Here is a 24,398-nt window from a genome sequence, read left to right as displayed (position 1 = left end):
ATTTGTGAGAATCCAGTATTTTTAATAGCAGTTTCATTACTTCCTTTGTGTAAAACAGAATATAGTTACATTAGTGTCATCCTTTACTTTCTGAAAGGTATACCATGTGATCATCTGCTAAACACATGAACAAAAATGCAGTACCTAACATAAGAGCCCATAAAAATATCAGTTCTTAAAACTACAAGAAAAAAGGTGCATTCGTCCATTTGGAATCATGTACTGTCCTTACGAAATGGCCATATGGCTTGGGGAAAAGCAAAGATGACTAATAACGTACTCTCCAAATACTTTTTAGGAAAGACATTTTTGACTGATCTATATAATAATTTACAACTGGTCCAAAGAAAGGCAAATTAGAATTGGCTCCCACTGGGCTATATGTATGACTGGAAAAACACAAAGGTAAGTAACAAAGATTTTGTCCCTGACATCTCACCTTGCAAGACCCAGATCTGTCACTGAATGGTTGGACTTACTCATGGAATTAAATAACTACAGAGTCTACTAACAGAACCTCTCATTACAGCTAATATTCCAATGGCAACATGTTGCACACATTCCTAAGTGCTTTCGTAGATCTGAAAGGACCACTAAAGTTATGTAGTACGTGATCTTTGACCATCTGCAAAGTCTAGGATATTTTACAAAGCAGCACATCCAGCTCTCTAACTTCTGCAGAATGCATTTATCTTCAAATAACTTGGTTTCACTTCCAAAAATGGAGAATCCCCTACACCTCTAGTAACTTGAGCTGTGAAAAATATGCTGTTTACTTCTAGTATAAATTTGCTCAGGCCAGCTTCTAAGAACTGCTTCTTACTCTGAACTTTAATCTGGTTGATACTGACTCCACTCTTGCAGGCGATGCTTACACTATCTCTTAAGGTGTCTCTCATAAAAGAATGGATTTTCTCAGTGTTTTCCATTCACAGCTGCCTGTTCTAATCATGCATTTAGTCAGTTTTAAATGGACTATATTACTTCCAAGAGCATTTAAAAGAGAATTGAATTTGTTCTCCTCTCTTACTGAATTTGTTCTCCTACAATGTTGATTATCACTTTGAAGAGGGGGGATCGTAACTGTATTATTTGTAGATTGCATGTTTTTTCAGTTTAACTAAACTATCACCTAATGATTTATCTAATGCTGTCTACATCGCTCCACATACATTTTGTTTTCTGGTGTTTTAGAAACATCATGGTGTTCATGGCATTTTTAAATTAGTGATAATAGCTGTTATAGTGTTATGTCTTGGATGCATCTCATGTGCAAGTTATTGAATCCTGCCAATGTTACTGCATTACAATGATCAGGATATAAGAACCAAACATATGTAAGATTTGCATACAATACACTAAAAGACAGAATTTGTTGGGGAAGTTAAGTTAAAACAAACAAACAAAAAAATTGAAACAATAACTCACTACTGGGAAGAAGAGTTGCATGAATTTCTGCTTTCTTATTACACTGCCTGGCAGATATATGCCTTTCAGCTTTGGAATTTTACTCACATTTTTTCCATCCAGAATTCCACTTCCAAACTTTCCCATTTCTTAATGCACCTCTCTTTCTAAAAAGAAAAGAGTAAAATAAATACAGATTATTGGAGTCTGCAAGAGTTTACTGGTAGAGACACCCAAAATCATAGAAGGATTTGGGTGGGAAGGGTCTTTAAAGCCATCCTGTTCCAATGCCATGCTGTGGGCAGGACTGTCACCCCCAGATCGAGTTGCTCAGGGCCCCATCCAACCTGGCCTTCAGAATGCCTCCAGAGATGAGGCATTCACAAGAAACTTGAAAAGCATTTCAGCACCATGTCTGATGTCTCTTCTGTTAACATTACCAAATAATCTGTATGTCACTTCTTTCCAAAGCTGAGATTGCAGGAAATGCATGTAAGATTAATATTCTACCACTGTGGGATATGTAGAACTATACAATTCACAAAAACCTAGAGTGGAAAAGCTTGGATAAAACAGAAATAAAATGAATTTCTGCGAAGATGGTCTGCACAGCATAAAGGCGTTGACACTCAGTAACAAATGTGACAAATTCTGCTGTCATTTCCATTTAAATTACATTCATGCTGAATCCAGCAGAGATGAAGGGGAGAAGAATGCTCCCAGCCAAGGAGGTTATTGAATCATTAACATTTCCCAGTGATTCAGTGAGTGGCTGAGAAGTGCATTCTACCAGCCTGCAGAGTCATGGCGGGGAATCCCTGTTAAGAGCTCTCAGCATTCAAGAAGTAGCTGAAGCTCTGCTATGGACTGTCTCTTTACTATTGGAAGTGTACAGCAGTACCTCAGACACAACTCATAGAAGCCCAGGAACTGTCACAGAACTATCCCAGTTTTGTCCACTGGACAACTCTCTTTCCTTATTAAAAAATACTAGTAGGACAGGCACCCCTTACCTATTGGCTATGAAAACCTCAATAAAGTAGAAGAAATCCAATATGAACATTAACAGGAAAAGTCTGAAAGAATCATTAATTCAAGTGGTTAGTTGATTATCTTCAAGTTTTTAATAAGAAGTCATCAAGGGGAAATGTTCTCCAAGCACAGGAAAAGTGGAATAAAGCTAAAAAGTAAGAAAATTGTTTGGGGGATTATAAATGATGAAAATGACTGTATTTACAGATGCTAGCTATTAACATTTATTTTGCCTACACAGAGGTGGTTGCACGATATAGAATATGCTTCATTTTCTGAATCTGTGAAAACAGATTAATAAAGTCACAAAAATCTACCACAATGATAACTGACTTGATGAGATATTGATGATGCAGACCCAAATTCTATCTAACACAGAAGCCAACATGGAAAGTAAATAATTCCATGTATTTTCAGACCTTACCTCTGATTTCAAAGCAAACTTCTCACGGACTCTCTCTCCGGGTCTGACTCTAGCAATATTAAAAAGAACTGTGAACTGCATGTCATCTTTGGTGAGTGGATCTTCATCACACACTGCCAATTCTAAGATGTTCTGGTAGTAGAAGAAAATAAATATGAACTCTTATTGAACTGCTGTTTTCAGGAAAAAATATAAATAAAATGATTACAGACTTTCGTAGCTGATTGACTAGCACAGTGGCATGAATAATGGAACCTGTGCTTTCAGGAGTCTGGTAATTTGGAACTGAATCATTAAAATCCAGCCCTGGGAAATGTATCATGGAGTAGAAGACAACAGCCATCAGCAATCTCACTATTCCAAGACAGAGAAGATGTTCGGTGCTCTGCACCACTTCTGATAACCCAATGAATGCACTTATTCAGTTTGTTCATCCTCAAAGTTCTATTAACTGTGCAGCAACCCCACTATCCTTCCCTTAAAACCAGCAGATGAAATACTCGTTCTACACTAACCATTCAAAATACCCCAGAGATAAGGCATGCTACAGCAGTATTTACATCTCTCAGGTGACAACAAAGGAAATCCAGATTAGCTCAGATATAGGAATTTATATCACTGTCTACAACTTGTTGAGGGAAACGCTACTTTGTGTATCTGCTGCTTTGTGCTAACAAATCACCTGGAAATTCCATCTCATAAGCAATGTCTTAAGTTATTTAGCACATTTGATCAACAGGGAGTCAATTGTGGACTCCCAGCAATTCAAAATTGTAAAATCTCCATTTTTTTAATACCTCAACTTCTCTCTGGATCCTAAAGTAGAAAGTCTCATTCCAGACAGGGTTGTCAGAATTCTTGATAGTTTTGGTCTGAAGTTTTTCATTTGAAGCAGATGGCAGCCACAAGCGCACATAGCAGTCTGATGCAGTCACTGCAGCAGAAAAATAAAATAAAATCCAGACGCCAATATTATAGATGGGCAAGGCCATGATTCTGGGGAATAATAAATACTTTTAAAAAATAATAATAATAAATAAAGAGATCACTGGTTGGAAGCAAACAAGGAAAACCATCTTGGTATACAAACTAATTTCTGGGCAGCTACAAATTGCAAATACCACATGCACGCATGCACACACAAGATACACTGAGAGCAGTGTTTCCCATGTGAAGAAAAAGAAGTAGAAAAGAGCCCGCTGACCATTCATCAGGCATAATCCCTACCATTCCAGTCAACTGTGTTTAAAAGAAGTTTAACTGAAACTAATGCTAGTTCCAAAAAGAACAATTAGGATGGTTACACGAAAGGAAAACACATATTACAGACAAGATGACATGAGACTGGCTTGCTCAGTCTCACAACATAAACACGGGGGGACATGACTGCTATCTAGAAGGGTTAGCTACAGGGGAAGATCTGTTGCAGTTACAGGCCACTGTGGGACGAAAAACAGGTTGGAAATCTTCTCAATTCCAGTCTAAACCCATTTTTTATGGTTAGTGTGGTCAGTGTCTGGAGCAGTTGTCCTTTGGGAAAAGCAAGGTCGGAAAGCACATTTACTTTGTGGAGCTTGACAACGGTGTGAAAAGAAATCTCCAAGTTGATGTCTTTCAGAGCTGGAGTCTGGACTTGACTGAAGACGTCTACTGCAGCCCGAGAGGCCTAAATACTTCAGACTGGTACCAAGCAGTGAATAACAATGCCCCGCAAGGTTTTGGCAGGAAAGTGGAACTGCCCCTTCAATAGAGTAGACAGAACAGATCATTGAGACTCAAATACAGGCCTCGTCAGACTATGGCCATTCTGGTGTCCACCTCTGGACATAATACCTGACGTACAGTGAGAGTATAAGAAAAGGCAGCTTCAGGTTTTTCTGCTGGCTGAGAAGCACACAGAACACTGCAAAAAATGACAGCTGAATGGCTGATCCATCAGACACCCTGAGAATGAGCCATAGGAGGCTGTGAGAGCAAGATAAGAAGTTAAAGAAAGTGGAATAAAAAAGTAGACAGAAAAGTCTGTTTTGCCTGCACATTCAGAATGTGGTTAGGGCAGGATCTACAGAGATTCTCCTTAGTCAAAAATTTAGGAACATTATTTAACATGAAACACCCCAGATGACCCTCTTTAGAAGGTCTGAAATTCCCTAATTGACCTTTGACTCCAAGAAAATGTATAGATTGCAGTTCCCTCACGTGGTCTACTTTCCCTTACTGGTTCAGAAAGTTCAGCTGGGAGTCTTGGATTTTACAGTTTCTCTGAAATGCCAATAGATCTGGCCTCTAAACTAGTGATACCTCAGGCATTTGATCTAATTACAGCCCTGATGTTAGTATTTCTATTGCTCTGCTTTATGTGTATATGTTATTTGTATACCTTCAGAACTTAGGAACATTACTCACTATGTAAACTCTAGAGGTGACTAAAAACACAAGCAAACCACAACTCACATAGGTCTCTTGACTTGATGTTCCTGGCTTGTATGATTCTTACAGAAAGCATGTAGATGGGACAAATCTTCATCTGCAGAGAAAACAAATGCAATGAGTTCTGTCAGCTCATCCTACAGAAATCATATGTATTTTGAACTGTACAGAGGACTGTCTGTCCTTGCCTGTTTGAAGTGAGGAGGTCACCTTTCAGTGGAAGTACGCCATGCTAAGATGAAAGCACGATTACCCACTACTTGCTGAGTATTTGCAGACTATTTGCTGAGTAGCTTGAAGAAGTGAAGACAGAGAAAGAAAAAGACAGCAGCTCGTATAATGCTATAAGAAGCTCCTGTAGTCACCCAAAAATGTCCTTTTACAAACAATCTAGTATATACGTGGTTGTGGTGATGATTGCTCTGCCAACCCACAGAGGAACTTAAGCCACAGCTGGGTCAAAACTGGGCCTTCGGAAAGCAACATTAGGAACTCACAGCTGCCTGCCTGGCTCTGGGCTCAGTACTGATACTGACTCTAGATATGGCAGTTACCAACGGTTTAAAAGTTTCCAATCTCATATCCCAAGCAGGACTAGATTTTCATTATGTTCATAAGTAGGCCAAGTTCAGCAATAGGCATCTAGTGGATTGCACTACGGGCTCTAAGTGGACTATATGCCCAGCAGAAGCCCTTCAGATGAAGGAAAAATAATGCCCTGATTTAAAGGTGTAGTATGACAGAATTCTACATCATTAGGTATCTTGAATTCATCTAATGGAAATGTGACCAATTCTCTTTCAGATATGAGATTTATTCGTATCAGAAACAAGGTAACAGTGGAATGTTTATTTCAAGTTACTTGTTCCAAACTCTAACCAGACTTAAGCTTCCCAGCCTAAGCTACTCAAAAAATATTCAGCGCTTTCAAAAAATGTTCAATAAGCGTGAATGAACACAGATATGCAGACGCAATAAACTTAATTAAAGGAAAATATTTCCCTTTTTTCTTGCTCTCCAAATTGGAACATTTAAAATTTATTTTCAAGCAAAAATAACAGTCTATCACTAACAAATTAGAACAGGGACAAATCATGCTAAAAAAAACTGCACTAGCTTTCTTGGTACTTTAAACTACACACTGATTGAAACATGACATCTGTTTGTCTAAACCAGAGTATTCCACTACACTGCAACAATATAATTTTTTTTTTTTGTTAAAAGCAGCACCATGATTAATTTTCTTGACACTGGAATGATTAACTTCAGAGATACTAGGAGCTGAGGAAGGGAGAACTTCTCTATAGAAATAGTCATTATACTAAATTTGAAACTCTTTTTAAATGAGGTGGAAAATACTAGTACTTTTTTTTTTTTTTTAATCAGAAATGAGAATTGCCTTCATTCAGTTTCATTCCACTTTTTTTACAGGTAAATAGCATTATATCAAATGGACATAATTTTAACTGTAAATTAGCACACTCAAGTAAGGCTTTATATTAAATTTTACAAAGTCTATTTTAAAGTTATATATCTTTTTAAAATTCAGGTTGATATTCAAGAGTCATCTAAGCAGAAAAATGGTGTTGGTCAACCTACAAAATCACAAATTACTGTCTCTTGGATCTTCATGGTTGATTGAAACACCTTCTGTAAAGAAATGCAAGGCACTTGTACTTGTGGAACAAGAACCATTCCTATTATGTTTTCTTCCAGTTTGAAACTGAAATATTTCGAACCTTATGAGTTTAGCACATTATGGACATTTTAAGTTCCAGTGAAGACAATTCCAAACTATTCCAGCAGCCCACTGAAAGAATTTGACTTTAATTTCCCAAATGCAAATAGCTATTAAACATAGAAGTACCAACTGGAACACTCAGCATTCCTAGTGGGTTTCATTAACATGAAATATTGGATTATGTAGCCAATTACAGGGCTGACTTTTTAATTAATATGTTAATTCTATGCTGTTTTGTAATCAACTTCCCCTTGCTCAATGGAAGCCCAAATCATTCTCAGATTTCGCCTTCACTGGAAAAATAGATGTTGGTATATAATTTGCTCTGAACCTTACATGATGAAAATTTCCTTATTTCTTACAAAAAGGTGCATCTGCAGTTCATTATCAGGCTACTCTTAGTTGTAATAGGTGTCATGCTTTTGCATCTTCTCCCGCTACAGCCAGAAAACCTCATACCTCCTCTCTTCCCCTTTCAGCAGCAAGCACTTCAATTAATGAAAAATTATCTAAAATGACTGAAAATTTCTTCAGATTTGATGCAGCATAGTCCTTGTGCTGTTGCAGGGAAGAGATAAACAGGTTCAGATGGGTAAAGGTGGCTGTAACAAATCCTACAGACTGCAAATTCCCATGGGAAGCAAGAAGACATCCTGTTCCCAAGGCTGCAGTTACTCTAGATTGTGGTAGCCATTGAGAATTGGGCTCTCTTTTTCATCAGAAAAAGGCTGAGCTTCATTTCCTTTTACAACAGTCCAGAGTAGCCCAGCAAGGGTCTGATTTAGACGGTCCAAAATAACACCCTTGTTCAAAAGTGCTGTTGCTCTAAAACACCTTTTCATTTGCTGTTTTCATAACATGAAAAGCAAAGTGCAATATTGCTATTAATAAAAATTGCTAAGCATGAGTTGTTATATCCAGATAGCTCTTCTGGAGCTATTTACTTGTAGTTCTACTGATCTTGTTCCTTACTTCCTTGTGAGAACCAAAGTTTCCAGTATATGCTCACAGAGACCAACATAACACTTCTGGAAACATCTAGAGTCAAATGTAGTCTTCATTGAAGCACATCACTCTATTTTTGCCTACAACCATCCTTATTTGCTGGAAAATTAATAGTGCCACTTTGAGGCCAACAGTAGAGTGCAGGACTCAGCTACCTGTGTATGTCTGCATCCTAGACAATAACACTCCAGACCAACAAATAGTGGCATGTCCAAACTCCCAAAGAGTATTTCAAAAAAATGCATTAAAAAATCTTCTTTTCATTTGATAGCACTTAGCATTAAACTACATTTCTGTACTCTCTGAGCAAGTTTTGAAGGGGCCATTTCAAGTCTAAAATAGAGAAAATCTAAAGAGATAAAACTTGCAACAATTGTGTAAAACCCAGAGCAAATCGAAAATTCACATCTGTTTCCAGCATTGCAGTGATGATTGTAATAACACATTGGCTGGCCTATGTCTGGCTTCCAGGGAATAGTCATATGCCTGTCAGCTTCAGGAGGACACATAATTAGCCTTCTCTACTGTTTACAGGCAGTTAGTCACTTCAGGGTTTCATCTCAAAAAGAGAGCTTCGAGAATATATGAGCTTCTCAAAGCTCATTAATAATGAAAAGCCTACTGAGACAGTCTTCAGATGGCAATGAAAGAAGCAAAACCTACCAACAGCTCACATCCTCGATTTCACTCCTTATTGCCCCACCATGCTGCTCCCACAACAAGGCCTCATTCACTAGTAAATTATTCTTCTAGGAGAATAGTTTCTGCAGAACTTGACAACCTGGGAAACTCTTCCCATCACCACTGGTTTACACATGTTGGAAGTCTGACTAGAATCTCAGTGTTGCACTTCCCCAACTCCAAATCTAAGCAGTTAACAAAGTAGAGTTACCACCATGGGACAACAACATGTTACATGAAGAGTTTTATAAGAAAAGTTTGCACCCTGTCTTTTGGCATTCTCTGAATAGTTTTAGGGTTTTCTCTCAGTTTTGTCAGTATTTTTAGGCATAAATCATTACTTCTTTCCATGAATTACTTTTTCTCTCTCCAGTGGCACTCTACAAGCACTACAATATCTTATGTAGCGGATCTCACACCATATATGATCATTTGGCATATTCTGATCATTTCTTTTATCTTAGATATCAATGGTTTACTTCAACTACAGTTTGGAGTTAGTTTATTAAATTAAGAGTAAAGCGAAAAACTTAAAAAAAAAACCCACAGCACTTTATGACCTTCTCTTGATCAGCCTGATTCCAAAACACTCTCCCACACAGATTCTTTAATAGATAATGTGGGCTGAGGGCATTGGAAGTTAAACTTTCAGAACAAAAATCTAATTTTGTTTATGAATATTTATTGTAATTTCATGTTTTCAGTGATGGATTGTTTCAAGAGTCACAATAGGTTTGGGATGTACTCTCCTTATACTCTACCAGTCTTCTCTTTACCTGTATGGGTGATTGCCTCAGGGATTTGTACTGTTTCTGAGTATGTTATTATAGAAAAATAATATTCCATGGCTCAAAAAAACTGCTAGAGTGATAACTCTTATCTGAGCAGAAAATATGCCCTTACGAAAACCAAGAGTTTTCTCAGAAAGCTGCAAATTAATACTGACCACTACTTCTGTGCAAACTCTGTAGTATTTTTAAACAGTAAAAAATTAACTTGGAGCTTTTTAGTAGGCCTTTCTAGGTAGTATGAAGTATCCATGCTTTCCAGACAACTTGCTTTTATAATCTAAAAGAAAGAGAAGAAAATAAAAAGAGCACAAAACCTGATTGCTGTCTCTATTTATCCAATTAAACATACTGAAAAAATGCACACCTGACAGAATGCCACAGCTCCTGCAGTACTGAATGAAGATTCTTCTGTGGGAGCAAAAACCTTCTGACCTGAAGCTATGCTTGAACTCTACATTTTGTCCATATTGCCCAAAAAGTGGGAGAATATCTAAACTCAGACAATAGCAGCTGTAGCATTAGGTTCAAGTGCAAGAACTTTCTCTGTAATAGAGACTCTTCAGATAAAATTTAATCTATGCTATCTAGCCGTCTATCAAATTCAGTGTTACCTTAATAGATACAAGAGATCCTTTAAATGGATGGATGATGCTTAGTTATAAGATGGATACATAGCTTTGGATCTAACAGGTAGTTAAACAGAGTACGTACAAATTTCATCAAAATAGTACTTTACATGTATAATTCATATTCTTCGTCCTGAGCACCCAGCATGTGACTATTTTTAACCCTTCATTAAGTCTATCAATTTAAGCTACCAACAGTTGAATCTTTTAACTTCACCTGCAAATACGTCTGTGGCAAAGTACAATAAATATTCTTAGATGCTAAAGATTAAGGATTCTCAGTAAGCCATAACACATAACACATAATACATAATATAGTTTCCTACTGTATTTAAACCCTGGGAATGGCCATATTTCTTTTAGTTACTGTAAATTTTGACAGAGACTTTGATACATAAAGAATGTTTAATTGGTACATAATTCAGACATGGCATCAATTATTTTTTAAAGATACACATGAGAACATGGCCCACAGCCAATAATCCTGTTGATTTATACTAAATGCTATCAGCTAAAATCTCTGAATGGAACTCACATTGGAAAACTCAAGTCAAAACAAGAAGTATTTCCCCTTGAATCACAGACACTGTAAACATTACATTAAGGACAGCTAAATCAGCCAAATGGCTCATTAGAACTCCCCCCTGCAGCTAAAGTAATATAAATCGTGCTTTGTTGCTAGAAAAAGCTGTTGTTTTTTTTTTTTTAGCTTGGGCAAGCAATGAACATGTGCGATCCTGAGAAAAGCATGCAGTAGGACTAAGGCACTTTCGTTTTGCATGAAGTAAACTCAAGGCCAGCCCTCCTCCACCCTGGTGTTCATTCCCGCATGTACATCTTACGACAAAAGGGCCACATTTTACTGCATTTTCACTGAACGTAGCTCACGCATTAGTTAGGGCAAGGGAAAATGGAAAACTTGCAAAGTTCAAGAGGACCCTGCTATATCAAACCAGCAGCATCTCAACAGACACAGAGAAGAGCGAGTTTACTTGTGAGAGCAAGAGCCAGTTGTTCCCAGAAGCAAGGCATCAGGTCACAGCAAAGACAGGAGCTGCAATTCGCTTACCTTGGCTGGTGGGCTCCCCATAGCACACAAAATGGCGACAGCAACAGAAAACCCAATTTGGATAACAGATCTGTCAGCTGACAAACACGGCTCACTCACGGCTTGTTGTTGCTGCTGAAATAACCTGAAGGACACATATAATTTATACAGGCGCTGAGCTCCACCCTCTGCCTCCTCTGTATGGGGAAGAGATTCTGCCTACGTCTGAGGGAGACATCTACAATGTCAGAGGTGAGAGGAAAGCCGCAGTTAGCCTCTCACTTTACGCCTCTTACCTTTTGTTATTATCTCAAGACAGTCCTTCCTGGCTTATGGGTGAATTCTGCCATGTTCAGAAAGTCTCCCTTCACTTTCCATCTCTTCCTTCTAGTCAGTAGATGAATCGTCTGTATCTTTTAAGTTCTTCCACAGAATAATCGAATAATCTAGGAAAAAAAAAAAATATATATATATATATATATATAAAATAGATTTTTGAAAATGAAGGGAGGAGATAGCCAGATCTTATCTATTAAAATTGCTGGTGTGAGAAGGCCATTTGTGAAGGCCATTTTCAATCCTTTCTACATGTGAGACTTGTTTTAATATATTACTGGGAACTGTACTACACACCTATAAATCAAGCCTCCTTATTTCACCTGCTGCATGTACCTGCTGCATGATAACCCAGCACAGAGGTGTTGGTGAAATTGGGATAAACGTTGGTAGGGAAAGCTGTATACATCTTCTGGGCTTTTTCCCTTTACTCCCTTCCTCTAAGGAAAGTGTGTCAAGTTTATATCTCCCAATTTCCCCCTGCCAGTGGTAGATCTCGAGGCATCCTTTGGAGAGCCCATGGATACAGTTTCCTCCATCTCTCCTGTGCCATCTGTGGGCTGCTGGTAGACAATCGTGGGCTGCGTGTCAGAACACTGCTCCAGGCAATCAGTTCTGCCTGTGCTTTAATCCACATTTACAATTTCATGGTGGTTGTCATGCAGAGCCAAGCTTGGAAAGGGCCTGGGGGCCATCATAAACTTGCAATAAATATGTGCTCACCTGAGCACAGTAATATCAGTCACAGGAAGAAATAGGATCAAGCTTCAGCAGACACCTAATATTGATGGAAGGCGAGAGAGTCAAAAGCTAATTTTCAAAAATTGTAGGTAGTTTGGCAAAACCAAAAAGAAAAAAGAAGTGTAACCAAAAGAACTGTTTAGGAAAAATAGGCTTACCTAAAATCTTTGGCTTTATTTTTTTCCTGACATGCTGTCAATCATGTTTAAACCACTTTATAGAGCACTTCCCACAAAAACAAACAAAACAAAAAAAAACACAAAATAATTGAACGTCTATTTTATTCAGGTGATCCTGGGTTTACGCAAGTGATAATTAACAGCTCAGATTTACATTTCAAGGAGACTCTGCTGTGACTTACAACGCAGCCACTACACTACAGGATGGATGCAGGATTAGCCAAGAAGCAGGACAGAGCCTAAGGACTTAGGCTGCCATCTCTAAAATACTAAAAAGAAAGATATCTGAAATAAAGATCTACTGTAAAATACAGGCAATCAAAGGGCATCTACAAAAGCCCTAGAAAGATAAAACAAATTCATCAGAAAGCAAACTGGGGTTCAAATCAATTAACCATGGAAACGTTACATTCCTGCAGTAAAATGGTTCAGACAATTTTGCTTGGAAGTGTATAGCACCCCTTTTCCAGTGATAACAAAAAAGCAAAGATAAAGAAGAAAAATCTGTTATCCAAAATGGAGTTTTGGTTTTCCTCCTCCATAGTGCTGTTGCAGCTTTGATCACAGTGCTGTAGCTAAACTGAGAGACCAAAATAGTAGGCTGACAAATTGATCTCCTAAAGAGAAGGCAAATGGAAAAACAGCCAGAGAAAAGTGAACTCCACTCAAAGAGGGGTATGTCTGCCTGGAAACGGAGCAACACTTTCAAAACAGAACAGCTGCAGCAAGGAGACCCAGGCCTTAATGGAACGAAAAAGAAGGAAAAAAGCTCTTAAATGTCTTCAAGTCAAGGTGTAGAAGTTATTTTGGAGAGCTATGGAATTAATTTTTCCAATAGCCCTTCCAAGAAATTAATGTTTCCAGTAAATCAAAATGGCCAAAATACATAAAACATCTTGTGTTGCTTGTCAACAAGCACACTGACAAGCACCACATCCATTTCCTCCTGGTGATAGGGGAGATGGGATGCATGATGTCAGGCCTTACTACAGATACAAAAAATGTACAGGATGGAGAAAGTAAGACGAAGAAATTCAAGTGTATAAAGAAGGAAAAATAAATCTAAAAGCTTAAATCCAAAATAAAGAGGGCATACAGCAGAATGCATGAAGTGAATTAACTGAATAGTAGGCAGTATCTTCAGGGGGGTGCAGAAAGCCCTCTCCCTCCCTTCTTTCTATAGGTGGGAACAGTCATGGCAGGGTTATATCAGTTGAGCTGATAGATGTAGAGAATATACTGTTTTATCTGTGGTTATAATTTGTAAAATGCTGCTCTGGATACAAAGAGAAGAGAGATTCTAGAAAGACTTTACAGGTTAATTAAGTTGATATCATCCTACTTTTACAACTGAATCTCAATTCTTTTCGGAATTAATACTAGGAAAGTACTTGGCAATAAGCTAAGAAAATTAAAAACAGAAACAGCCATACCAAATCACACTTGAGTTGAAATGCTTCATACAGAAACTGCTGGCAATCTCAAACAAGAGACTCTAAGAAATAGAATGCAAGTGGAAGGAATGCAAACTTAAGCTGTTCCCAGTATGCAAGAAACAAAAGGTAATTAATATGATGTTCGGCTTCACACAACTTACCCAGTGTGCTGCTCACTAACATCCCTTTGTATGAAGCTACTCACAGGCACAGCTAAACTGTCAGAAACCAAGCTGCAGAATGACAGCAATTGAAAATGGCCGTGATTTAGATCATCCTGTTGGCATAAACTTAAAAAGTGAGGCAGAGCTTATAAACGGTACTGAAGGCCCATGGAGAAGTTTCTATGATTTATCCCAGCAATGGCACCAGCATAGCAAAATTTCATATGAGAACGTCTCTAGAACTGATGGACAAAAAGTACCCCCAGTGAAGCACTCGGTCCTTTGGTGCTCCATCTTAACAGCTTATCAAGCAAGTATAGCAATTACCGAGAACTCCTCTTATAAAAATAAATCATGATTTTGCTTGAAATTTTTTCATTCATCTCATGAAATATGTTAAGTAGAGAGAAGTGATGGATCTTCTAAGGGCTAGACACTGCCACATCACTGAGAAGATGGAGGTGGAAGATGGGGTAGCTTTGTGGAGACTTCTTGTTGCACGACAGTGGCAATGTGAGATGGCAGCCACTTTCTCCATGCCTCCTAAATCAGTTCCTGCCTTGTTCAGCTCAGAGGCTGGGTTAGGAAAATTACAGTAATTTGAGTAAATAACAGTCTATATTCAAATTCAAATAAATTTTTTTCGAAGTGTTTTCTTTATCTCATCTACAAAATTATAATAAATGATTTGCACACAAAAAACCCTGTATTAAACTATATCTCCATTTTTCAATTAAACAATGCCATGTGAAATTAGAGCATGTAACAGAGCTTCAGAAATGTCAGACTGTCAGATCTTTCAAGACTGAAATATTTCATTTTGAAATAAAAGCCTTCTAAGTTTCACTGCTCTCTCCACACACAATTCTGTTTGAGCAAAATCCACACCTAATTTGAAATTATTTCACACCTCTAAATACACTGCAAACATCCATTTAGATCACACCTAATGTTAATTAAAACAAAACACCACGTTATCTCTCTCTGAGCAGCAGTCAGGTGATAGCAGCATTACTCAGTTAATAGTCTTTTTGGCTATCAAGATCCAAATCCATCTCAGAAAAGTAAAAGGTGCCATATTCTCTTGCCCATCTCATGAACCACTGCAATCTTTAAGATATCATACAGTAAAATCAGCATATCTGGCTCTTTATCCATGTCTATATCCTGACCAGGGTAAGAAAGCTAATAATTTCCTTAGATATTTTGCAGGTGTGGGTGTAAATACAGTGAGATGGTGATCTCTGCAGCTTCAAGATGGGAGGAAATTGCTTATTATTTATCTGGGGCTATCTGAGGTCTGGAGTGCTGTCTTTCCAAGATGCGTCAATGTAAAACCACACATTGAAATCCACTGTGTTTAAGTTCAGAAATTGTTCTTTTGTTCTAAACCAAGTGATTGCAGAGCATCTAATTGAAATAATTGAGTAAGATACCTCAGTGTAATTCCACTCAAGCCAGTTTCTGAGACTTTTATCTTCAGATCTTATTCAAATAGTCTGACACTGATGTCAGTACAAAATTGCTTGAGTAAAGACCTCTGAAGAGTTAGGTAAGCATTACACTTCACCACTTGGCTGACAGGAAGAATTGACTTATGTTTAAGGCATTTAATTTCAAATTATCAAAGGAAGAGTATCTTTCTTAGCTGCCACCAACCCCTTGTATTTTTTGAATAATCATCTTTTCAGAATCATGAAATTAACATTTGTTGTATCCTACTGTTTTTCTAATTAGGTGACTACAAGTTCTTTGGGGCAAGATCTACTAAGGCAATGTTTGCTACTCAGTGTTATTATACAGACCAAGAGTAATTAAAAACCAAAGTTTACTGTCATATTATGACACACATAGTGCTATATCCTCTCTAACCCTTCTGCTGTGTCAAATCCTCATTAAGCCCTGTAAGCAATTTTTTTTTCAAGGATCTACCTTGACCCAAGTACAGCCCTTAGATATTGGCTCAGAAGAGCCAGAAGAAACATACAGTGAAGAACCATACAAAGTTCTTCAGGAACTGATTTCAGATAACATGCAAAACATGAAGGGTTCAGTTCACTCCTGGCAGTAACTACCCTCCAAACAGTACTCCAGAATTAACAAGATTAAGGACAGTAGCACTCCTTGGGCCAAATGCTAAGCTCACTTAAGGAGCTGAAGCAATAGAATTACTTTTTTTTCTGAGGAATGATCTGGCTTCTCTCTCTAGTGGCATGCAGGCAATAACTCAGATTACCTGGACATCGTGGACAACTAGCACAGTGCCTGAGATCTGCCTAAAGCATGAAGATTCACAGAAAAATGAGAATGAGAGGTGGAAAAGATGTCAGACAATTCAGAGCACAGCCCCGCAAGCAGATTATTACAACTCATCCTCAATATCAGAAAATCATGGGGCTTCTCACTATCTTTTCGGATGTTCTTCTGGAGTTACTACAATGTTGTCAAAATCACCAAGCGAACTTTTCCCTTTCTTACGCTCATCATTGTATCTTAATTTCTTTTCTCACCAAAATTTCTATATATCAGCCAAACTTTGGGAACAATTTAAAACAATAACCGGAGTTTGACTGAAACTATTAGAGCTGTTAGAGTTTATGAACCTTGCAAGTTTATTCACAGCAATAAAAATCACCATGACTTGCTTCTGGTGATGAAGACTACTTCATGGGCTCTACAATCATGGGGATTTTAATACAGAAGCTCCTTCTGCATTGTTACTTATGCCTTGAGAAAATATTTCAAAGAGACAAGTTAGATCTGTGGCTGTTCTTCCAGTCCACTTATGCCATTCTTGTGACTAAAAAGATGCCAGAAAATTTTCCTAATAGTGCAAACGGGGATTCAGCATGAGAGCACCCTCAGCTTTATTCCCTCAGTATGAAAGCTGCTTTCTGTCACCAGCTCCCCTCAGCCCAGCATAGAAGACAGATCACTGTACGCATAGAACCTGGCACTTTAAATACACAGAGCTTCTCTGTTCATATCAACAAAGCTAATCTAATGTGTCATCCATGGAGCCTGATACTATTTCTGAATGCCCCTATGCATGCAAATCATATCTGCTCTATTTTTTTTTTTTAGCAGCACATAAAACAAAACACTTGATTGTAATTTCAAACGCTCTTATTCTAGTAGAAAACTGATTTTTCTTAGGCCCAGCAATTTTTCTTCTTCATTTATGTCATACTGTGGGATATCTGAAGCTCCCAAGATTTTTACACATTGCTTCTTGAAATCTGAGAATCCAGAATGATCCTCATCTCCTACCAAAGTCAACAGAAATATATAGCATTCAGCATAATAGAGAACTAGGGTGCTTTTAACCTTAGGCCTCCAACATGGTTTACGTGGCAGGAGAGACATGAGACGGCCAACAAGCCTGAAAAATTTTGTGTAGATCATAAACTACTGAGTCTATTCAGAATAGAAAATGAAAATAAGCTTTCTACACTGCCTCCTTTCCCAGAGAATCCAGAACTATGGGCCAAATGTCTAAAATTGAGACCTAATTTTAGAGGTCTAAAAGGTCTAAAATTAAGTCTCCTTGGTTTAGTCAGGGAGAGTCCACATTGGAAGACATAGACTCACTCAGAGACTCGAGCTTCCAGGGATAGAGATCTGATGAAGACTAGATTTCAAATGTGGAGCTCTCCCAAACATACCTCCAGGAATCAAGCCTCACCCACAACCTACCAATGCAACGGAGCACCAACCAGTAATGCTACCTATTCTGCAACACAAGCAATTTGTACTCTGCAACTTCTCCTCATGCAATAGATATGTTGCAAAGTGGCAAAGACCCTCGCCTTACATGATTCAAACCCACTAATTGCTGATGTTCCCCACAGTGTACTTACACACATATTGAATGCATTTGTCAGACAGGTACTAGCAAGCAAGGTGTGAACCGCAAAACTCCACAATGTCCCGTGACTTACCTGCACCAGTACCGGGAACTGGAACACTCATCTCAAAGGAAATCTTGGCACATTTCTCCTCACCCTCCCCAAATAGGTTTCACTCACATATACAGAAATTATGAGTAAGTAAAATAAATAAAAGATTCTGAAATATTCCTGGGCTGATGCCTCATTTCTCATGACAGGGCTTTGCCTACATAGCTATTTCACTACCATATGGGTAGGCTAGAATTTTTGGTGCTACGGGATCTAACTAGCTGGAAGTAAAGGAATTGGCCAATAGTTGAAGGGCTTCAAATGGGCAGCTCATTCAATTGCTGACCAGCCTAGAGGGTAGGTCCTGGTAATTGGGAGAAGCTAGCAGTGTCATGGCATCACAGAATGGTGGGCAGCCAGTGGAACAGGCCAGGTGGGTTTACAAGATTTACGAAAGCATGGCAACTTTCCAAGCAGGTTCCCATGAAGCTAGAGAACCAGACAACCAAGCAATGCAAAACCCAATCAACATTTTCAAAAGAGTAAGTGTTGCATCAGAAAATTTACGATTGGGTCTATTAATCAAGTATCACTTCCTCACGCATGCTAAAACTGTGAATGGAAAGCACCTGGCTGTTGTTAGCAAATCCTATTTCTTCCTCCTCCTCAGACTTGATACACAAACAGCTGACAGTTTGGACAGATATGTGGAGCACTGAATGTATTGTGCAACAGCTTTGTGCTCTGCTTACAGGAAAAAGAGGAGAGAGGAAGTGAGAATTTAAATGGTAATGCTCCCTTTTTCTCCATTTAAATACTCTTTGACCCTGTCATAAATTCTCCACACATCCTAGGCAAGCTAACATGCAATTCGTACAGTTAAATGAAATTAGCAACGATCAGTTCACCTGGTATCTGTGAAACTGGAGCAATGTGGAAAAAAGATGAACTAGAAATGCAAAGAGAAATTACCATTACAGAATATGAAGAATCCAAAGTTAACATTTGAAAACACCCTTTTCAGACAACTTCAGTTTATGAATGCACACATTGCATACTAGTGTTGCTGATGTTCTGAGAAACTCAGTGTATTCCTACTAAGCTTCTGTATCACAGGAGACATCATTTTACAGATGGTCTGGAGAGCACCAAATAGAACATTGTCCTGACTTACGTGGCTCTGAATCAAATTGAATTAATGCTTGTAATACATTATTACAGATGCAGCTAAAGGTTGTTCACTTGTCCTCAGCCAAACAACCTTCAAGTCTATGGGGAATAACCTGGGAGTCACAAACTTAATTAGTAGTTTCACTCAGGCACCAGGCAAAGTCTGTAAGAAGTAGTGACCAAGGCAGTTTAATTTTCATTCAATATGCTCCTGTATTATAAAGTCTATATTAATAACCTAAACAGAACACACTGCAGTATCCATTGCAAAATCAAGAAATAAAGCTGTAAAACTATTTGATGCTTTTCTAAATATGAGCAGAATTTTATAGCTGTCCATTAACTACTCCTTTTATACCTAACATTTTGGATGAAGAACTGTACCAGGGAACCCATGCCATCCCACTTCAGTTTCTAGAGTCAGAAACATGTATTTGATTTCTTAATTTTAGTTTTGGCTGTGATCATTCTAGGATTCACTTCCTTCCTCCTCACATATGTAATCATCACCATTATGTGGCCAGTCTGTGTCAAGACAGTATTTAACATAAACCATACTGATGACAGAGCATCTCTGCATTTTTACTGCTACCTGCATGATGCCATGCACGAGTACAATTCCCATCACTTACAACAGTCCCTCACCACTCGAGATTATTCAGGGGAGCAGAGGAACTCTGTGAGTCAAAAAACAACCTACAGCAAAATACAGAAAGCTCAAAGTCATCTGCAGCTGGAAAAAGAAGTGCTGAAAAGATTCAGAGACATCTTCCTGATCTGCTGCTACCAGAAGCTCATCAGTAGTTTCTCAGGTTATACATTACCAGCTTTTCTACTGTCCATTTAGTCATTACCTCTTAATTCAAAAAGTCAAAAGCTTTGACCTTCTTAGATATTTGCACATGTTCTTCTCAGGAACACTATAACCAATATGAACAGGGCAACTCTCAGTTACAATTCACTTGCCAGTTCAGGTGTTGAAGTGTTTGATGAAGCAGAGCACAACAAAGAAATATATTCAAATCATTACTTCAGCCTCCCCTTTGTGTCCCCCACTAAAAACCCAACACAAGGTATTTTATTCGTAGGCTTAATTGCTGTTTAACTCTTGTCCTTTCCCTTCTACTTTCTCATGTGTGTTGGTGTTTGCGTTGGTGTTCCTGTAATCTATGTAGATTGCAGGGTTTTTTTCTGAGCAACAGCTCATCTGGGAATTTTGTTGCTTTTAACAAAACGGGGCTCACTTCTCTTTTGACATTTCTCAGTACCACAGTATCAAAAGTGACAATAAATTCTATTTCTGACTCTTCAAATCTGTCTTATAGCTAAACTATGTATTTTTCCTCCTACACCTTCCTTTCATACCGTGACCCCTGGCTTGCCTCAGCCTCCACACCACATTTCCCTCCTACATGATCTCTAATTTTAAACCAAACGTGGATGACTGGCTTTTATGTATAGCTCAATCAGACAGTAGGAATTCAGGAGGTACAGAGAGAAATGTATACATGGTACAGGTCATATTAAATAATGATATCAGGCCACAGCTTTAAAAATCCCTCCTTCTTCCATGCAGAAGCCTTCCTTTACATCTCAGCATATATTAGGAGTGTAATGTTGGCTGATATCTGCAGGCAGTGAAAGCCTATGTGCTTTATAAAAAAGGCTCACACAAAGAGACAAGCTGTTCCCATTATTTCAAGGAGTCTATCTCTTAGTCTAACAATGTCAGAATCTGAATGCCCTCATACAGAACTCTTCAACAAATACGGAGTAACAGAGCTGCCCAAGAAATACATGGCATGTGACAAGACACAAAAGCTATCTCAGAATAAGCCTTGCTTCCAGAGAGTTGGGTTCATAATACCATGAGGGTAGGAAACACATTCCCTTCCCCTTCCTCACACCTTTCTTCCCTCAGCAAACATTGTAAAGAGAGTTCCTGAGCCAGTGTCTATTATTTTATTCATATCTCTACTATACAGACACTAGCCCTTCACTTGCATTTCATCTGTCACTGGGTTTCAGCTTTTCCTGTTTACAGTTGGTGTACCAGTATGGCAGCAGTGCCATTAGGATAATTACAGTAGTTAAGATAGGACTCCCTCACACACTACCAAGAGTCCTTTTGTGTCTCAATAATGAGGTCAGCAGTTTCCAAGATTCATAGAACAAGGACAAATTGTTTTGACAGTGTGCCAGATTTACTCCCAAGATGACCTCCTGCTTCTCTGCATTACCATTCCATGCTACTCTGTGCTTCAGGCTTTTCTTCCACAGGATGAACCATATCGAGCAGAAGCTCCTATCCTAAGGATTACCACCAGCACAGAGGCCACGGAGGAATTATTTCTGTTCAGATAATTAGAAAAGCAGTGGAGAGGGGGGAAGGAGAGGAATCACAGGCCAAAACACTGCATGCTACTAAGCTGTTGTTACAGTGCAAGTAAGAAGAGGAAATACAATTTATCTCTGATCAGCTCTAGCCTGTGAGATCTGATCGTCCAGATTTTGTTTAGCATTTAGTCTCATGTCCCATTCAAGCCTCGGTTAACACAGTTATTTCCAATAATACACAAATAGCATACTATTTCCCTTCACAGGATTCCACTAAGACAAATGTAAGCTTTTAATTAAATGGCATTTTTGTTAGACTTGTCTTTAATTACATTAAAAATGTATGAATCTTCTCTATAGCCATTTCCTCAATTCATACCAATGCATTACAATTCATATTGAGGCACCAGAATTACTCATAAAACCACACTTCACAGACCTAATGACTTTAAGTAGGCTTGACTGTGTATTTAAATTGAAGATAAGATAATGACAGATAAACCAGCCTCAAAACAGGTTACAGCTGAACTCCAGGACCCTTGTACAAAGTTGGTACTGAAACTACCACTGAGGTACATACACAGTTCTCAGCAGCTACACAGAGAGTAAGTTTCATAGAAGGCACAACAGCCGATTTTGGAAAAGCAGCGTCTACCTAATGTTCAAGCAATATAAAAGCACCCTGCATTCTACATAAGTGGTGAGTCACTGCCAGAGTTGGTTACTTCTCCCCTCCATGGAGTCTTAATCTTGGCTACACAAACTGTGAGGCGGTTAGTGTAAGGCCTGCTGTTCTAGGCTTCCTCACGGTTTTACAGAAGAAGCAGTACACACCAATAGTTGTGCTACACAAGATTTTGTGGTCTTTCAATACACCTTGAGCCATGTATCATCTTCTCAGCTAAAGCTCAAACCGTTCCTCCACAGCAAGCACTTCACTCAGTTGTTGCTATAGCTGTACGTTATGAAACTTTCTAAACACGCAATGTATCAGCTTTGGCACAGATCTCTTGAGTAGGTGTGCTGTGCAAAGCATTTGTCAGGACTAGTGTGCACTAAATAGCATTCTGTGGGCCTCAGGATCTGCAGTTTCTATTGCTCTCAGTACCATAAGGCCAAGTTTCCTCTGGTCAGAAGAGCCAAAGATCTTCTGCATTCACATATACATAGACAGAAGGAGAAGAGGATTGTGACTAAAATGCGGGATGAATCCAGCATCAATGAATTTTTAAATCTCACACTTGCATCAATTTAAGAAAAAGTTTTCCATATAGGCGTGCTCCAAAATGGAGACTTACAGAAAACAAAAAAAAAGAGAACAAAAAAAAAGAGAACAAAAGCCTGTGGGCAAGAACATTTCTGATACCTTCCAGGAAGACAAAAGGAGCCAGGAAACAGACACTTGGTATAAAATATTTTCCTGAAGTATGTCTATAGAAAAGCTTCTGAGATTTTGTCGATTTTATGAAGCATCTCCTTTAAATAACGTGACATAGTTGGGATACTTTGAAAACCTAGAATTACTAAAGGCTTCAGTCCGAGGGGTTTTGCTGCCTTAGGACACAGTGACACCATGTGGCCAACTGCTTAGCCCAGAAACTACACGTTAATGGAAAGGGCTGTGTAGACTTCCCTTATTTTTCTTTCTTTTAATTAAATTTAGATTTAGGGATGCTCAGATGCAACCGCATATTGACTGGTAAGAGTAAACTCAGATAGAACAACCTTCAGCTGAACAAATACACAAAACAAAGCCATTCTGGATTTCAGCATGTATTCAAAAGTTTACAAAAATGTCGTCAGAAAATGCACCGGTAAGTTCAGAAAGTAAATATCCATCAGCACAATTTGCATACGTGCCAAAATTTCACTTTCACTTGATAGATACAAACTAATGATAGAACTATAATTCCGTGCTCCATAAAAGTGCACCTGGAAGGTGTGCCTACCCTATGGCTTAATTTTGCAGTAACACCATAAGAAAATGAAATTAATTTGAAATGGGACAGATTCCTGCCTTGCTCCCATGGTCTGTTTGTGTTCCAAGTAATTACAAGTACCTCATTTAATTTTATAGAGAGACCCCAGGAGAACATTTAAATTCACAAGTGGGAACATTGCTGCTAGAAATGTTCTCAGTGGAAGTTATCATTCTGCATTATATAATATGGTGATTGATGTGATGAATCATCCCTCCCTAGTACAGCTCATATTTTCCAAATCAAGTACTGCACATTCAAAAGGTACAACTCATGAAGAACAGTAAGAATGGGCAGATATCTTTTTTGAAAGAGAGAGACAAATGCAGACAGTAAGACAGATGAAAATTCAATACTTATATATACCATAATCAGAGAAATACATAAAATCAACTCTTCACTCATTGCTGCCAAAAATGTATATAATGCTCACTAAAAAGTGTGTATTTGGGGCAGGGTTCAGAATGCATTGCTCTCAAGAGCAGGAAGAAAGAAAAAGCCTAACAAACATAACTTTTGGTTGCAGAGGCTTTGCAAAGTTATTTTCCATAAATGTTGCTTTTTGTACTCATTAGACAACATGCTGATATAATTTTTTGTTCAGTACTGAATGCCAGATGGACAGTCCACTTCAACACTATCAAAGTGCAGCTGAATTTAAATTCAGGACGTTGGTTTAAAAAGTGACATAACAAGATTTTCATCTACATAGATGATAATTTAGGCCCTGGGAAGAAACAGCTAGGCACTGGACTTCCAGTTTCTTCAAAAAAGAAGGCTGAGCAGGGGAATGAACGACCTGAGCCCTCCTATTCTGTGACCCTGACTAGTGAGATTATGCTGCCATCTTGTGACTTATGTGTTTTACTTCTCCACAGTGACCAATACGACCTCTACACCAGGAGGACAGTACGTCTCCCTGGTATGAAAGTGAACATGTTCTGAGCAACTGAGCTCTTCTTTGTATGTGGA

The 24,398-nt window shown here is 38.5% G+C and overlaps 1 protein-coding gene across 1 annotated transcript in view; it reads right to left on the bottom strand.

The window, feature by feature from the left end:
* Positions 1-918: 918 nt before the first annotated feature.
* The window catches only part of LOC104911089 (cytosolic phospholipase A2 beta-like), a 34,937-nt gene continuing 11,457 nt past the window's right edge, over positions 919-24,398 (bottom strand). The window contains exons 3-9 of the mRNA XM_010711304.3: positions 11,482-11,631; positions 11,207-11,330; positions 5,318-5,390; positions 4,428-4,604; positions 3,661-3,797; positions 2,864-2,995; positions 919-1,574 (exon numbers count right to left, since the gene is read on the bottom strand). Coding sequence (XP_010709606.1) covers positions 1,512-1,574; positions 2,864-2,995; positions 3,661-3,797; positions 4,428-4,604; positions 5,318-5,390; positions 11,207-11,227 — 603 coding nt within the window. The 5' untranslated portion in view covers positions 11,228-11,330; positions 11,482-11,631 and the 3' untranslated portion in view covers positions 919-1,511. The remainder of the gene's footprint in view (positions 1,575-2,863; positions 2,996-3,660; positions 3,798-4,427; positions 4,605-5,317; positions 5,391-11,206; positions 11,331-11,481; positions 11,632-24,398) is intronic.

Source organism: Meleagris gallopavo, chromosome 5, assembly GCF_000146605.3.
Source record: "Meleagris gallopavo isolate NT-WF06-2002-E0010 breed Aviagen turkey brand Nicholas breeding stock chromosome 5, Turkey_5.1, whole genome shotgun sequence".
Taxonomy (NCBI): Eukaryota; Metazoa; Chordata; class Aves; order Galliformes; family Phasianidae; genus Meleagris; species Meleagris gallopavo.
The sequence above is the reverse complement of the archived record's forward strand: the minus strand, read 5'-3'. Positions and strand labels throughout refer to the sequence as shown.